The sequence below is a fragment of the Mesocricetus auratus genome, unplaced genomic scaffold, assembly GCF_017639785.1.
Source record: "Mesocricetus auratus isolate SY011 unplaced genomic scaffold, BCM_Maur_2.0 Super-Scaffold_100013, whole genome shotgun sequence".
Classification (NCBI taxonomy): domain Eukaryota; kingdom Metazoa; phylum Chordata; class Mammalia; order Rodentia; family Cricetidae; genus Mesocricetus; species Mesocricetus auratus.
The window spans coordinates 1,000,077-1,014,236 of record NW_024429196.1 but is presented as its reverse complement, the minus strand read 5'-3'; the positions used below and the strand labels follow the sequence as shown (position 1 = coordinate 1,014,236).

Here is a 14,160-nt window from a genome sequence, read left to right as displayed (position 1 = left end):
ACTTTTTAAACACTGAGCCATTGCTGAATGAGGACAGCTGTTATATTTTCTAAGGGTTTATTTTCAAAAGTCGATTTATGGTAAAAATATGAAAGCTTGCCCATGTAGTACTGGTATTCTCATTTTTTTTCCTTATTCAAAAGGACTTTCAGTTAACACGTTACTTCAGGAATAAAATCCCAACACAATAAATCACTAGTTTAAATTACAATACCAGTTCTCAAAAAAGATTATAGAGCAAAATGTGTCATTGTTTTTAGGGATAGACAAAATACAACAACAACCTGACTACCACTAGCCTATAATATACGTTATAAACCACAAGTCACCATAAAGGCACTATAACAAGGATTGGGGATGTAGCTCACCTAGTTGGTGGAGTGTTTACCTACTATACACAAAGCCATACAATCATGTTACCATCAACTGTAACAGCTGTGGTAATGGTCACACCTCTAATCCCTGCACTCCTTGAGAACACAGGATTAGAATTTCAAGGATTCATAATGGGGTCAAGGACACCCTGGGATACCTGACAGACCATCTCAAAATACTAAACAAACAAAAAACAACTATAATGTAAAATGGAGACAGGCTCAAACAGGTTTTCTACAATGTGGATAAACACTAATGGTCTGGAGTAATAGCTCAGCAGTTAAGAGCAATGGCTTCTTTTTCCGGGGATCTAGGCTGATTCCCAGCACTCACATAGCAGTTTACAACCATCTTTAAATCCAGTTGCAGAGAATCTGACAGCTTCTTCTGGCTTCCTCTTCCGTAACACCAGTTATGCAAGTGGTATACAGACATTCACACAGGCAAAGGAAGGGGGAGGTGACACACTACTATCTTCTAGTAAGGTTAGCCAAGAAAGCTGTGAGGCTGGAATAGCAACAAGCAGTCTGGACTATAAACATAAAGAGACAATAGTATAAACGTTAAGCACTAGGACAGCAGTTTTGCTTGGCTGCTAAGAGACAAAAGGAAGGGAGACTGAGAGAAGGAATATTTGGAAAAGGCAAAAGCAGTGGGAGTGACAAAACTGCTGCAGACACTCTTGGATTCTGGCTATGCTCAGTCTCTCTTGCTGATCTCATTCTTAACCCAGGTCCCCCACATTCATAGTAAACACCATGCTTGATCCTAAAGGCCAGGCTGGCTATGCAGGAGCAGAACCTGTTCTCAGTGTCCCAAAAGAACATAGTCTGGACATTAGGAAAACTCTATTCCTTAATTTGTATTTGTCTAGACCTTCCTGGCACACTGTTGTAGAAAAGTAGTAATAGCATCACTTAACATAGACAGGTCTAGAGGCTTACACAGAACTAAAACTGTATCCTGCATTTAAACAATCTGAACTCAACAATCCAAACTTCCAACTGGAGAGCAGGAAACATCCATCCTAATGGTTATCTACTTATAAGCAAGAGCTACATTTGATAGCAAATGTCACATTTGCTGCAATACACAATCATTAATTTAGATGTATATCAGGGGAGAAAGTAAGTTAAAGGTAAATGATATTTTACTGGGCACACACCTGTAATCCAGCTGTTGGAAGGCAGCAGGATTATCCCAAGTATGAGACTAGCCTGATCTACATAGATGAATTCCAAGAATGCTACCAGCAAAACTGGCTCAAAAAAAAAAAAAATCAATTGATTTATAATTTAAAAACAGGGTAAATGTAATTTAGCCAAAGCATTTTTTAGGCTTGATGACAAAACATTTCCTTACATGCAGTCTCATTGTAGTCCACAAAACTTCACTCTTTACTCAAAAATAGAATACATGTTATCAAATTATGCCTTAAAAACTGAGAAATGAAATCTAACTGCCTAATTATTACACTATGAGGAAAACCACAGATCAAGTAAAAATACAAAAGATGCATTAAGCAAAGGGCTTGATCTATTTATTGAAGTCATACCAAAGAAAAACTATTTTCAAATATCAAACAAATTATTTCTAAGAAAGGGAGCAGCTCAGTGGTGTACTACTTTACTAGCCTGGATAGGCATGGTGGTGTAAGCCTTCATTCCCAAAACTTGGGAGGAAGATCTGTCTGTAAGTTCAAGGCCAGCTTAGTCTACAATCCAATTTTGAGGACAGCCAAGGCTGCACAGAGATAAAGTCTCCAAAAATCAAGCAAATAAAAAAGATGTCTCTTATCATTACATCAAAAATGTTAATGTTCTTTATTTCTCAGCTCTCAAGGGTCTTTAAAGTTCAAGTGTTTCCAACAGGCATAGCCTTTTATGAATATTCAAAATCATTCTCATAAATCACAAATATTAAATACAATTTAGGCATCCTCTCCTCCTAGTATAGGCAAAAACATTCCAAGTATCATACTTTGCAAATACTGCTTTTATTGCTACCAAAATAAACTAGTTCTGAGAATAAAGCAGGTCAGAACTTTTCAGAACATGCTGTTAACGTTATACAAACTAAGAATAAAAACTTAAAAAGAAAAATCTAGGCCTATGTTAATTTACCAACCTAAGTATCTTTTAAATACCATTTCTGAAAGTTTGTGTTTTAAGTGTGTGTGTGTTTGATGCTAGTCCAGGTATATGCCACACCTGAAGTGCAATGGTCAACAGACAACTTTCAGGACTTGGTTCTCTCTACCATGAATCTCTAGGATCAAGCTCTCTGTTGGGCTTAGACAACAAAGTGCTTTGATCTGATGAGTCATCTCAATGTCTCACAAACACATGTAAATAAATTTTATAAAATAATAGCTGGCACCTGAAGTGACTATAAATACACTGACTTGTGTGATTGATTTTCAAATATACAAGAACCCAAGTTTGTCACTGAACCATCCTAGGTCAACTTCATGAGCGGAGGGATTTTAATGCTTAAAATGTTACCTAAAGCAACAGTGGTGACAATTACCCAAACTCAGTACATTAATTTGTCTGTGCAGTTGCTTACACCACTTAGAAACTTTTCTAGTTCCAGACACTAGCTAGATGTCTTTGTCTCAGGACAATTGGTTGGTGATTTAAGATGCATGTAAAAATCATAATATTCATTAGTACAGGAAGGTGACAGGGGAGTTTGTAAAGTTTAAAAAATATAGAATACACATTCTAGCAAATAATCCCTCTAATGTGAAGATTCCTCATGATGCCAATTTGAGTTGGAAACTCTCTAGAGCTGCAGATTACAAATACCAACATTAAACAGTTTTATTTAACTTCCATTTTCCATACTGGGTGGTGGTGGCCCACATCTTTAATCACAGCACTCGGGAAGGCAGAGGCAGGCAGATCTCTGTGAGTCGTTGAGGCCAGCCTGGTATACTGAGTGAATTCTAGAACAGCCAGGGGTATTATACAGAGAAACCCTGAGTCAAAAAAAAAAAAAAAAAATCTATTGTCTATGCTGTATCTCTTAACTGCTACGATTCAGAGTAATTCAGATGTTATAGAATAAGCTGTAGCAAACTCTTCTTGAAATCCTGACAAGCAGTCAAATCTGGTCTGGTTAACATTATTCCACACTTGAGTTTTTACTTTAAACCCATATATCAATCTTCCTCACCCCCAAATTTGGAAATGGCACAACAGATGTGAGAAAATGCCCTCAGTCTCTGCAGCCTGTTACATAGCTCTCCTTTACTGAACTATCCACCTCTTTCTTTTCTAACTCTAGAAAAAGCAGTAAACCTAGTTCTTTGAACCTACACTAACTTTTTAATTATTCAGAGGAGTAGATGGCATATAACCCCAGCACTCAGAAGCTGGCAAGAAAATTGCCATGATTTGGAAGAAAACAGCTGTGAATTGCTGGTCAGCCTGGGCTAGAGTAGAATACCCCATCTTCAAAACAAAAAACATCCATTCAGGATAGTTAAGAGTAGGCCTAACCTCAGAGTGGCATGAGCTGTGTAATACCCTAACTAGGTCACTCTAAACTTTATATGGGAAATAACTATGTGGCAAAAAGGAAAAATCTCCACTCAGGGCTCTTTAGAACCACCATAGGAGGTGGCAGTGAGCATAAAAATCAGCCTAGTCTAGGTACTAGGAAGTATAATCTGAGGATAGAAAGTTTTACACACAGGGAAGATTTAACTTGCTACTTTCAACAATTGGGAACTAAAAGTTTCTATCAATTTTATCAGTAGAACAGGACAAGCTATGAATTGATTTCAAAGGGCGGCTACATGAACATTCAGTTGAGAATGCAAAGGGATTTGGGGAATCTAAGGTGTCCTAAAAGCCTTTAAAAGAGACTGGACATACAAACCTGAAATACTAGGCTCTGGAATGACTGGTAATTAGTGAGACACCACATGTTATAGTGCCTCAAAGGCACCAAATCAGTGCATCTTCACTGTTTTATTAGTCAACTGATAAGCTATCCCCAAACTACACTGCATAGTCACACTAGTAAAGTTATGTTTTCAGCAAATACAGCAGTAACTTTCCTATAACTTACAGAGCCAGAAGCCCTAGGTATGTATGTTACACCAAGTTTTCTAAATCCAGCTAAGTAGCAATTAGATTAATTAAGACTGTCTTAAATGGTCAAAGTAGACCACCCAAATGTATTACAAAATAGAATGCAATAACTCAATAGCCATTTCTCAAAAGCAAACCGGAAATGCAAAATAAATGGCATGACAGAAAGTTCTAAGACAAATGACTTGTTATAATTATCCAGATTTACAGGCACACATTCTTAGACCATGGGGGAGCCCGAGTGTTTTCTTAAATTAAGGGAAATGTTCCAGAGCTGTATCAATGAGACATTAGGATTGCAGATTGCTGATATGCTCCAGCACTTCAAAGGTGTAGGCAATGTGATCAGGAATTCAAGGCCAGCACTGGCCACTGTTTCAAAAAGATCAAAAGGAAAAGCATTAGGGAAGAGCTGATGAGAAGGCTCAAAGGGTAGAGGGGCTTGCTGCCAAGCCTGGTCCAGTTTGATCCCCAGGCACAGGATAGGAGAGTGAACTTCTGACCGTCACATAGGCCCCATACACATAAATATGTAATTAAAAAAAATATCAAGCATGCTGAGACAGGAGAATAAAGACTGGGTAAGGCTACTACAGTGAAACCCCGTGTCAACAAAAAATAAAAAAAACAAGATTAGACTGCTTATCTTTCATCCTCACTCTGTTGATGACAAAATATTTCCTGTCTTTTTTTTAATCACCTAAGATTCAATGAATACAATTCTGTCTATATTACTATAAAACATGATTTTGGGGGATTTTCTGTTGTTGGTGTTTCTGAGATAATGTTTCTCTGTAGCTTTGGAACCTGTCCTGGAACTTGCTCTGCAGACCAGGCTGGCTTCAAACTCACACAGATCCACCTGTCTCTGCCTCCTGAATGCTGGAATTATAGGCAGGTGCCACCAATGCCCACCTAAAACATGATTTTTTAAACAAAGAAAACTATTTGTTTTCAATAGCCCCAAATTACCCATTAGTCAATCCAAGTATTAAAATGTAAATAGTAGTATATTAAATTCTGTACCAAAGTAACAACTCACTTTTTAAAAAGAAAGTTAAGAAGCTTTATCCTCAGGTACCTTTGGTAGGACTAGAGAAAACTTTTGGTAAGACTTAAAGATGAAATATCTTTTTACAAAGAAACACTAGCATGTAATAACTTGGCCTAGAGCCAAAGAGGTATTACGAGGATCATATCCAAGTTCAAATAATCTATGCCACATTACATGCTACCAAATAAGTTTTTGGTTTGTCTCACTTCTGAGTTTAGAAGCTTGCTTAGAGAGAATTTCCAGACTCACTTATCACTACTTTTGTATTTCCTTCTGTGTAGAATTGTAAAAACAGATACTATTTGTACTACTTTAAAATGTCAACATAAGGGTCAAGTAGAATTTCAAGCTTTCTATTATTAATGCAAAACCCTGTCTAAAATGTACCTTGATGAACACAGGGGCACAAAGAATACTGTATTTTATAAAAAGACCCAGGCATCATTAGACATCTAGAAAACTTAAATTTCCAATGATCAATACTGAGTAATTCTTCAATATGTTAGTGTGCTACCCAAAATATCCAGCTCCTTTTGAGATTTGGGGTATTTCTTTAGACTTTACCAACTGAGCATATATCATCCAGAAGGGCTTTCAACATTGACAAGATTTCAGATTTTCTGATGAGGCCTGCTCAACATATACAGTGAATATACTACAAGAAGATTACCAGAACTGATAAACATGTACCTACAAACTTCAAATCCTTAGAAGCAATACTGACTCTCCAAAGCAAGCAGCTAACATTAAAAACAATTTCTAACTTTAACAAAATATGTAATTTTGCTAAATTATCAAATTTAGGAACCAATACATACGCAATTGAGACACTGACCCACCCCCCCAGCATCTTTTAAGTCCTTCAAATACACTGTTTCACACTAAGTTCTGTGAATAGTTTCATGGAACACCCACAAAGACATCACATCCTAAATTATTTGTACCATTAAGCTTATTGTTTAAATTATTTAATGCCCTGCCGTGCATTGGTGGCACATGCCTTTAACCCAGCATTCGTGAGGCAGAGGCAGGCAGATCTTTGTGAGTTCGAGGCTGGCCTGGTCTACAGAGCGAGTTCCAGGGCAGCCTCCAAAAATATACAGACAAACCCTGTCTTGAAAAACCAAAAAGAAAACAAACAAAAAAATTAATGCCCTATGAATCCTCAAGACTTGCTTTTCTGTTGTTTTAACGCAATGAAAATTAAAAACAGTTCCAGAACTGTGGTTCACTCATCTAATCCCAGAACTCAGGAGGCAGAGGCAGCATGTTAATCACATAGTAACACCCTGTCTCAAAGGAAAAAAAGTATACATTAGATACACATGTGTAAATGGACTTCAAAGATAGCCTCTGAACTCTTCAATAAAGACTGATTTTATGAGAGGCAGATGGGTCTTTGTGGATTTGGGACCAGCCTGGTCTATATATCAAGTTCCAATTTAGTCAATTCTACAGTGAGACCCTTTGAGTTTCCCAAAGAACCAAAATCTTAAAAAAAAAAAAAAAAAAAAAGGAAAAAACCAACAAGATTATTTTATGGTCTATCTCCTTCATGGTTTAAAGGATTAAGAAAGAATGGAGTTATGGTATCTCTTGTGCTCTAGAAGACAGAAAAGTGATAAAAATGAAGTATAGCGTAGCAAATGACTACAGATAAAAATAACTAACAAACTGCTTGCAAATGGAATTAATCAAAAGGAGTATAAATGAAAAGGAAACACAAGCCAACAAGAATGTATGATGAGTTCATTTATGAAGGGGAATGAAAAAGTAAACAAATACAGAAAAGGCAAGCAACTAAACCACCAGTAGGCCTAGGTGTCAAGTCAAAACTTCAATACTCTAAGAATATCTCCAGGCAAAGGATCACATCATATCATGACTTCTAAGACGGAACTCTCGGCACATGATTTATGTTCAACTGAACAAATAAGCAACAGAACTTGGTAAGGATGAATTATTCCAACTCTAAAGGAACTTACTGCCTCAGTGTAAGTAGATGAAATCATTTATAGATGTGTAAAACTGATTTTTTACTGGACTTTTGGAATGCATACCTAACTGGGTCCAATTGTTACAAAAACAACTTGAAAGTCTATCAGATCAAGTACCATATCCTTTCGTGTCAATTACCAAAGTGGCTCAAAATAAAGCATACTAAAAGTACAATTAATCTTGCTTTCCAATAGTTAACATGTAAAATGGACACTGAAGAATGATTCATACCATTACCCTAGCTAGAATGTATGGAATACTACAGAAATTTTACCCTTAAAACTGACAATAACCTTTTGGTAGTCAAGATTTTCTAACACTTGAATAACCTGCTATGCTCACAAACACAGTTTATCTGCATAAGCAACACAAAGTGATAACTATATTCCACACAACTATCTTCCTCCCATCCAATTACTCCATTCCAAAGCAATCTTCTGACCATTAATAATTTCTCAACCCAGTAATTATGTAGAGGCCAATGTTTCTCAACATATGATCACAATGAATAAAGCTGATTCTACCCTAAAAGGCAAAAAGAAAACAAAAAAAGTAAAACAGAAGATGGAAAATGTTTTCTGGAAGTAACATTAAGAACTAGTCACAAACAAAAACAAAAGCCTGTGGTATTCTGTGGGCCTCCTCCAGTTTTCAACTAGTAGTTTTAAATGTTATCTACTGAAGTAATATGAGGTCTTATTGTGCAAAAAAAATACAGCTTTGAATTACTTTAGTGAAATTTTTTTATCCTACAATGCAGACATTAGAAGCAAATGGTTACATTTATAAACTGTGTGCAAAGTAAGTCTGCAAATGTACCTATTCCCAGTCCCCACTACAGTTTGAATAGGTTAACAAGAAGGTATCAGCACTAAGACGTAAGCCACTCAGCTCAATAGCTCATGAGGCCCTATCTCAAAAGGTAAAATATGAATTAAAAAAAAGAACTGTATTTCAAGTTGTGCATTTCAATTAAACATTAACAGGACCCTAGGAAAAAACCAGGATGTAGGATTTTAAATGGTTATGACAAAAACTAATTTCCTAAATCACAAAAAGCCTTTTTAATGGTAGTAGCTATCTTGATAAACTTCCTCTTTAATTTAAATGTGTAATTCACAATTACAATTAAAACTTGAACACCTTAGGAATTAATTTGAAGCACAATGACTTCAAACTAAACCAAAATCTTAAGAACTCAAAGTTCCTTTCTTGGAAAACTGTTCAGGAACTCTGTTGTGATTAGTAAACATTTAAAAGATTATCTTTGGAAATGTACTCTTTATCATCAAACATTGGAGTCTATGCTCATGCCAACATCATTTTCCCAGTGACTGGTGAATTTTAAGAGAAGAAAAAATTAGTAAACTTGATAACATCAGTACACAGTAATTTCCTTAAGGTGGACACACTGAATGCAGTGTTTAACTCTCAAAGTACACACATACACTTGACAGTTTGGGCCAGAAAACTACTTACCACCTTCCCTTTCTCTAACTCTTTGAGTATGCACATTTTTGGCCTTATTGTGACCTGTGCTGTCACTGTATTTGTTTTCAGGACTATCAGATCTCCGCAGCATTTTATTTGGTGGTGAAGGATCTGCGGCGTCTCGCATCTTTTCATGTCTGTGATCACCACTACTGGGGTGACTCTTTGATGAATATTTAAGTGCCTGTAAAACATCACCCCCCAAAAGAAAGAGAAAAATTGAAACTTTAAACTCAATTAGCTATTTTAATCACAAATTTTAATATGTTGACTTCACTTACATCAAAATCCATTAATTTCCATTCTCAGTACCTCCCTTATTCAGAGAAAAATCTAAACGCTCAAGAGTTACTATAAAACTCCTGATAACGAATCTAACCACAGAATGCAAATGGGGGAGAACAAGCCCTATTATGTAAACTTTAAAAAACAACTATCTTGACACTTTGAAACTAAAACCACTTTCTGAAAGCTTAAACTACAATCCATTTGTACTCTACAAATAATTCATCCAGGCATATGTATAAATAACGAATGTTTTTAAGAACATTGTTAAAAAAAAACAGTCTTTCCATTCCTTTGATTCAAATAAAGCACTAACCCTAATTTACAAGCTCTTTCAGGGACAAAATACTCTTAAGCTATAAGAATAAACTGATGCATGAGCAATGCTTCTAAGAAGGCATAATTCTAAAAGTCCTTAAAATAATGGTTCTCCTCAGCAAGTGCTTTAAGATGAACACAATGTGTCAGTCCTTCACTAGTAGTCACATGGGGGAGGGTCAATAATCTCTGACACATGCAAATAGTCTGTCATCTAGGAAGCTCCTATAAGGTAACAGTCTCAGGATAGAAACTTGCTTGCTCTCTAGCTAGACTGGTGGCTCCCACGTGTAATCCTGCACTCAGAACTTAAGACAGGAGTAAACTGGAAGCCAACCTCGCCCACAGAGCCTTGAGAGGCAGATCTCCTGTTCTTTCGTCTTTTAAAAATGATTAGTGGCGTTAAGTATACACTTCTGTTGCCATCAGACAGTTACTGTCCTGAGGACACCAGCAAATCTTTAAAGCTTTACATGCAAAAACTTCAGTAACAATAGACACCCAGAGACATTTCTATTGGCATGAAGTACCCAAGTAGCAGGAAATTTAAATTAACTAAAGCAAAAACAAAACCGTTCCCTTTAAAGGGAGTAATTTGAACTAAAAAATAAAAACGGTGGCAAGGGAATAGTCTACAACTGTAGCTCACTTACGTACCTCTCTTTCCTCTACTTTAAAACCTCACATTTATCTCTCGGCTCTCCAGATACACGTAAGTAAACGTGCCTCTCAAGTCAGCTATTACTGCACCCCAGCGATTCCTTCCCCTCAAACCTAGTCTTCCTGGTTGCTAAAGATGTTTTTCTTTAAGAAGAAAGAAAGAAAAACCCTGAACTTCCTCTAGCCACCTCTTAATTCAAGTCCCTAGATGTGTTCTGAGAGTGGTAAAGGAACCAAATACCAATTTAAGCGGGCCAGTCGTGCTACTTTCGGATTTGTTGCACGGAAGGGCCTGTAGAGACTTCTGAAGCCTGCGCTCGAGTAGCAGTCCCTCCCTTCCCCCCTCCGGCCCCCTCCAATCCCTCTACCCCAGAATCGGCTGGTACCTGGAAAGGTTGAGAGTCCCCCCTCCGGTCGTGACAGCTGAAAAACAGTAAGAAGAACGGTGGCATGAGACATCGCGGGAAAGGAAGAAAGCGGCTTCCCCCAGGCGCCCCTCCCCGCGGGCCGCCGACCAAACGTACCGGAGCGGATTCGCGCCGCGGACAATCCCCGGGCTCAGAGACCCAAGCCAGTATCTGGCCCAGCAGCCGCTGCCCGCTCGCCGCGCCCGCCAGGCCCCCCCAGGCTGCACGCCCGTCCGCCCGATCAACCCGGCCCGCCGCCTCCTCCGCCCGATCCCGATCAGGGTTAACAACAAAAATGGCGGCGCGGCCAGCTCCCGATAAGGACGCCCGCCCGCCGCCCGCCCTCCGCCGCGGCCCGGCCCGAAACGAAAAGACGATTTACCCATCACTGAGTCTCTGCTGTTTCCTCGCATACATTACCATCAATGCCCGGCTGTGTGTGTGTGTCGGGGAGGGGGAGAGCGGCCGCGAGGCGGGCGGGCGCGCGCGCGGGCGGCGGGCGGGCAGCGAGCAGCCCCGGCACCAGGACTCGGCGCGCCCTCGGCGGCTCGCGGCACCTCCCCGTTACTGGCGCCGGCGCTCCCGGGCCATCTCCCTCCGTCACCAGCGCTTAGGGTCGGCCGGGGCAGCGGCGCCAACTACACGGCGGCAGCGCGAGCCGGGGGGAGGGGACGAGAGGCCGCGTTCGGGTCCCCGCGGAGAGCGAGCGCCTCCAGCACCTTCCCCTCCTCCTCCTGCTCCGCCGCCGCCTGCCCTCCTCCCCCCCGCCTCCGAGTCCTTCTCGCCGCCTCCTGCCGCTGCCGCTGCTACCGCCGCCGCTGCCGCCGCCGCCACCGCTCCACCAACTACATCCGGGCAACTCGGCCGCGGCCGCCTTCGGGAAAGCTCGGCAGTTTCCGCCACACCCCCCTCCTACCCACCCCGCGCGGCTGAAGAACGCCGCCTTCGGCAAACCTCGGCTTGCTCCCGCCCTCCTCTTCCTCTGAGGCCTGGGCTCGTAGCCCCGCGACCCGTCAAGCCCTTTCCGGTTGCTGCTTTCCTCACTCTCGAATCTGGCCACTCCCGTTCCACTTTAGGGGTAGTCGTGCTCGGGGGCCTGCGAGAGGCGGGCCCCGGGGCCTCCGGGCTGCGCGGGGTGGGAGCCGCCTTCGGGAGGAGAACCGTGGGGCGCGAGGGACGCCATCGCGGACTAAATGCAGAGCGGCGGCAGCTGCGCGTGCGCCCAGAGGCGCAACGGCGGCGGGGGCGGGGTGCCCTCCGCGAGTCGGCCGCGGCCCCCGCCCCTCGGGCTCCGCGTGGGGGTCGGAAAGCCCCTAATTGGGCGGCCGGGACGGTTGCCGCGGAGCCTCGGCGGGCCGCGGCGGAAGTCGCCCTCAGCCGGCCGCTGGAACCCGGAACCGCGGCCGAGTGCAGTCACTCATCCGGCGCGGGGAGCGGGGAGCGCGGCTGAGGCGCAGGCCTTGGCGCTGGAGACGTAAGTGCCCGGCCGCAAGGGCGTAACGGAGCCTTCCCACCTCGAGTTCCCTATCCTCCCCCCATTCCTCTCCCTGGTAGGAAATTCTTTGGAGAGTGCGGCTGCTTAAAAAAAAAAAAAAAAAAAAGACAAGACAAGAAAGCGTGTGGTGCCGGGCAGCGGTGGCGCACACCTTTCATCCCAGCACTCAGGAGGCAGAGGCAGGCGGATCTCTGTGAGTTTGAGGCCAGCCTGGTCTACAGAGCGAGTTCCAGGACAGCCTCCAAAACAATACAGAGAAACCCTGTCCCGAAAAGAAAGAAAGTAAGCCTGTGGTGTGCTGAGTGAGATTGCTGTGAGTTATTTGGGATACTCAGGATGGAAAAAGTATCAGCGACAGCCTTTTCTTGCTGATAGCCGGACTGGTTTATTGTTACTGCCCTGAAAGTGGATTTAACAGAAAAATTTTCAGTAAACAGAAGAGAACAAGATTCACATCAAAAAAACAATGCCCCCTCAAGAAAAAAAAAGAAAATACCGAGAAGTCAATTTGGTATCCAACAAGTTACAGCAGTGTCAAGTCTAGTTAGTGTGATATGGAAACAGACCTTGAAATCATTACTGAAAAAAAATTTTAAATAATGATATTGTGTGCTTGTCACATACACGTGGCAAATGTTAAAATTATGAGCAAAAGCCTGCTTAATGCCCTTGGAAGCTATCAGTAATTTAAAAAAAAAAAGTTGTCTGTGACTTAAGAAGGAATGGGGAAGGCTAGAGGGAGAGATATTGCTAATGTTTTTGAAGAGTAATCACAGAAATAATCAAAAAGGCTGTGGGTGTGGGTAGTCATGTCTATCTCATGTAAGGGGACTCCAGTCCCAGACACCAAGTTGGAAGAGGACAAAGGTGTTATGTGTTTTGCGTAGAAATCCTGAAGACTGGCATCAATAGATAGGGTTTCTCTGTGTAGCCTTGACCATCCTGGAATCTTCTCTGTAGACCAGGCTGGCCTCAAACTCAAGAGATTCGCCTACCTCTGCCTCTTCTGTTGGGATTCTCTGCTGAGAATCCGCCTACCTCTGCTGGGATTAAAGGCTTTCATCACCACCACGCAGCTAATGTCTTTACTCCTTGTTCCCCTTTGATGAAATAACACAGGTCTGAACTAGGTTAGAAATGTTCCAGATGTACCACTGGTACTCATTATTCCATATTTGCAAATTTAGTTACTCAATAAAGTTCGTTTGTAGCTCCCACATCCATATCCACCAAACATACATAGATCTGACAACTGTTCTCTGCTGTCATTGAACAATGCTACCCTGACTTTCTCAAATATGAGTTGATGTCTTGTAAACAACTGTCTTTACACTAAGTATATAATGCCATGATTTTCACAATTCTAGCTCAGATGCTGTCTGGTATTCCTAAACACAATAAAGATCTGGTAAAACTTAGAGAAAAAAAAAAAAACACCTGGGCTAGATTAGTTTCATTCAGAGTCACCACTGGTGCTTTTGGCCATGAGTATCCTGTAAATAATGTTTATAATTATTTTCATGAACATACCTTAAAACAGACACATAAAATGATCTCATGTATTGGCCAGTTGATGAAAATAGAAACAGCTTACAGTGACTTAACCTTGTTATTTGAGGAACAGTGAGTATAGTGTTCATGATTACTTTATCAACAATAACTACAAATAACAAAGACCGAATGTGTTTACTGGGGGGCAAATCATGTATTTATTTTTTAAAATCTATGCTTATGACTGGAAATAGTTAAGGTTCAGTGGTTATAAGCACTAGCTGTACTTCCAGAGGGCCTGAGCTCAGTTCCTAGCACCTGTAAAAAAATAAATAAGTAAATAAGTAATTTGTTGCCTAGCTTAAATAAATCCTTAGACAAATCCTAAAATACTCTCAATCCTTTCTTCCTTAGCTGCCTACGGTGCGATTCTGGCTGGTTCACTACAGTATATACCTATGACAGAATAGCTGAACTTGGCTG

At 41.2% G+C, this 14,160-nt stretch overlaps 1 protein-coding gene across 7 annotated transcripts in view; it reads right to left on the bottom strand.

Moving 5' to 3' along the window:
• Nucleotides 1-11,785, bottom strand: part of Wac (WW domain containing adaptor with coiled-coil) — a 54,471-nt gene extending 42,686 nt beyond the window's left edge. For 2 of the 7 annotated variants that reach the window (XM_040755256.1, XM_040755259.1), the window contains exons 1-3: nt 11,074-11,200; nt 10,671-10,707; nt 9,010-9,205 (exon numbers count right to left, since the gene is read on the bottom strand). In XM_040755256.1, coding sequence (XP_040611190.1) covers nt 9,010-9,205; nt 10,671-10,707; nt 11,074-11,114 — 274 coding nt within the window. In that variant the 5' untranslated portion in view covers nt 11,115-11,200. The other 5 variants (XM_005083445.4, XM_040755257.1, XM_040755261.1 and 2 more) reach the window with 5 other exon arrangements.
• Nucleotides 11,786-14,160: the final 2,375 nt, after the last annotated feature.